Here is a 1,562-nt window from a genome sequence, read left to right as displayed (position 1 = left end):
TGCTTCTCTGTGGAGTAACTTCCTTTTAATAATTTCTTGGAAAACTAATTCTAAGCAAGCAATACAAAAAGCTTAACTGGTCTGTTAGATTCCCAAGTTCAGTATGTGTGTGTAACACATCCATATACCTTTGCACCACTTTCTCCTGGGCTGTATTATTGAAAAGTGGGTACCTCAGCCAAAGGCTAGGATCTAAACCAAATATTCTATCCTATAGAAACATACTTATCCCCTTTGGTGTTTGTTTTAATCATTGTTTTCTGGTAGCTTCCTAACCTCCTCTATTAATTCTTTCCCCAGAAACAAACCTATAGTAAACATCTTAAACTCATTTATGTATAATTTTTATTGTAATCACCTTCCTTAATAAGTGGCCCACTAATAATTATCCTATATGTGAATGCAATTGTGTTTGGTTTCCAATTTAACCCTGCTTCCCTCACTTTATGTTGTTGCCTATGCAACTGATTAATTTTCAGCCTTCAAATTCCCCACAGTGTGTGTTCATTTATATTAATGGTAAAGTAAAAAGCAAAGACTGTAAATTGAATCTGCACTTGAACACTATACAATTTTCCCAATTATGTGTACTCATCAAGGTCTCACTTGCATCAATTTGAGTTACCAGAACCATTTTTGCAACTGTTTCTCAAAATCCATTTTGCCAGTTTGTTAAATAAAGGAAATGATTTAGATAAGCATTCAATGCCTTCGTAGCTTAAAACAGATTAAACACAGTTCACTTTCTTCTGCCAGACTGAGTCCTGAAAGTATAGGAAAACCTGGATGTTTTGCAAAGGGATGATTTGCAACCCGCTTAATTAACAGCGAGATGTCAAACAAAGGATGAGCCACTCAACTGTTTGCTGCAGATTTTACATCAAAGGACACTATTTCTCCAATCAGCAGGACACCACCAAGATTCAGAACAGCAAAAACTGCAGCCAACAGCTTGGTTTACTTCTATTTTTCTACTTCAGATAAGCTACACAACATGGATCTCGCAAGCTCGTTTCTGACCACAGAGCACTATGCTCATCTTTGCTGTAATTACACCCACCAGCCAACTTGCACCAATGATGAATTTGATCCATAATTTCTAAATAAAGCCTACCTGACCGAGTCGGACAAATTCCGCTTGACGGGCCTCCTCCTTCTTCCGTGCTGATTTTGGGGACTCTGGTAATACATCACTGAAGGACCTCCGATTAAGCATGTTCTAAAATAGAAATCATTACCAAACCAAGCATTTTATCTTATTTTTCCCACAATTTAATTTGACGTTACCTGATTTTGCTATGTTCTTTCAACATTTTTCTGTTGCATAAACTTACCTTAATAGCAAAAGTAACTTTCCTCTGAGTGCAAATCTTCTGATAAAACCAAGAGCATGTAGTTTAACCTTTGCAGGTTCCTATGGCCAACCTTAATTCAACCTCACACCAGAGTTACAAAGAGGTTTAAAATACAGTTCCTTTACCAACACAGAACGTGCACAGCTAGAGGATTCCATTCATGGGGAAGGAAGGGACATCACAGAACCTGGGTATCACAGAATCATA

At 37.5% G+C, this 1,562-nt stretch overlaps 1 protein-coding gene across 1 annotated transcript in view; it reads right to left on the bottom strand.

Annotated features, from left to right (window-relative positions):
• Nucleotides 1-1,556, bottom strand: part of LOC102374211 (GTPase-activating Rap/Ran-GAP domain-like protein 3) — a 27,905-nt gene extending 26,349 nt beyond the window's left edge. Inside the window, exon 1 of the mRNA XM_006039203.3 lies at nucleotides 1,115-1,556. Coding sequence (XP_006039265.1) covers nucleotides 1,115-1,216 — 102 coding nt within the window. The 5' untranslated portion in view covers nucleotides 1,217-1,556. The remainder of the gene's footprint in view (nucleotides 1-1,114) is intronic.
• Nucleotides 1,557-1,562: the final 6 nt, after the last annotated feature.

This window comes from Alligator sinensis, unplaced genomic scaffold (genome assembly GCF_000455745.1).
Source record: "Alligator sinensis unplaced genomic scaffold, ASM45574v1 scaffold1684_1, whole genome shotgun sequence".
NCBI classification, from domain to species: Eukaryota; Metazoa; Chordata; order Crocodylia; family Alligatoridae; genus Alligator; species Alligator sinensis.
The sequence above is the reverse complement of the archived record's forward strand: the minus strand, read 5'-3'. Positions and strand labels throughout refer to the sequence as shown.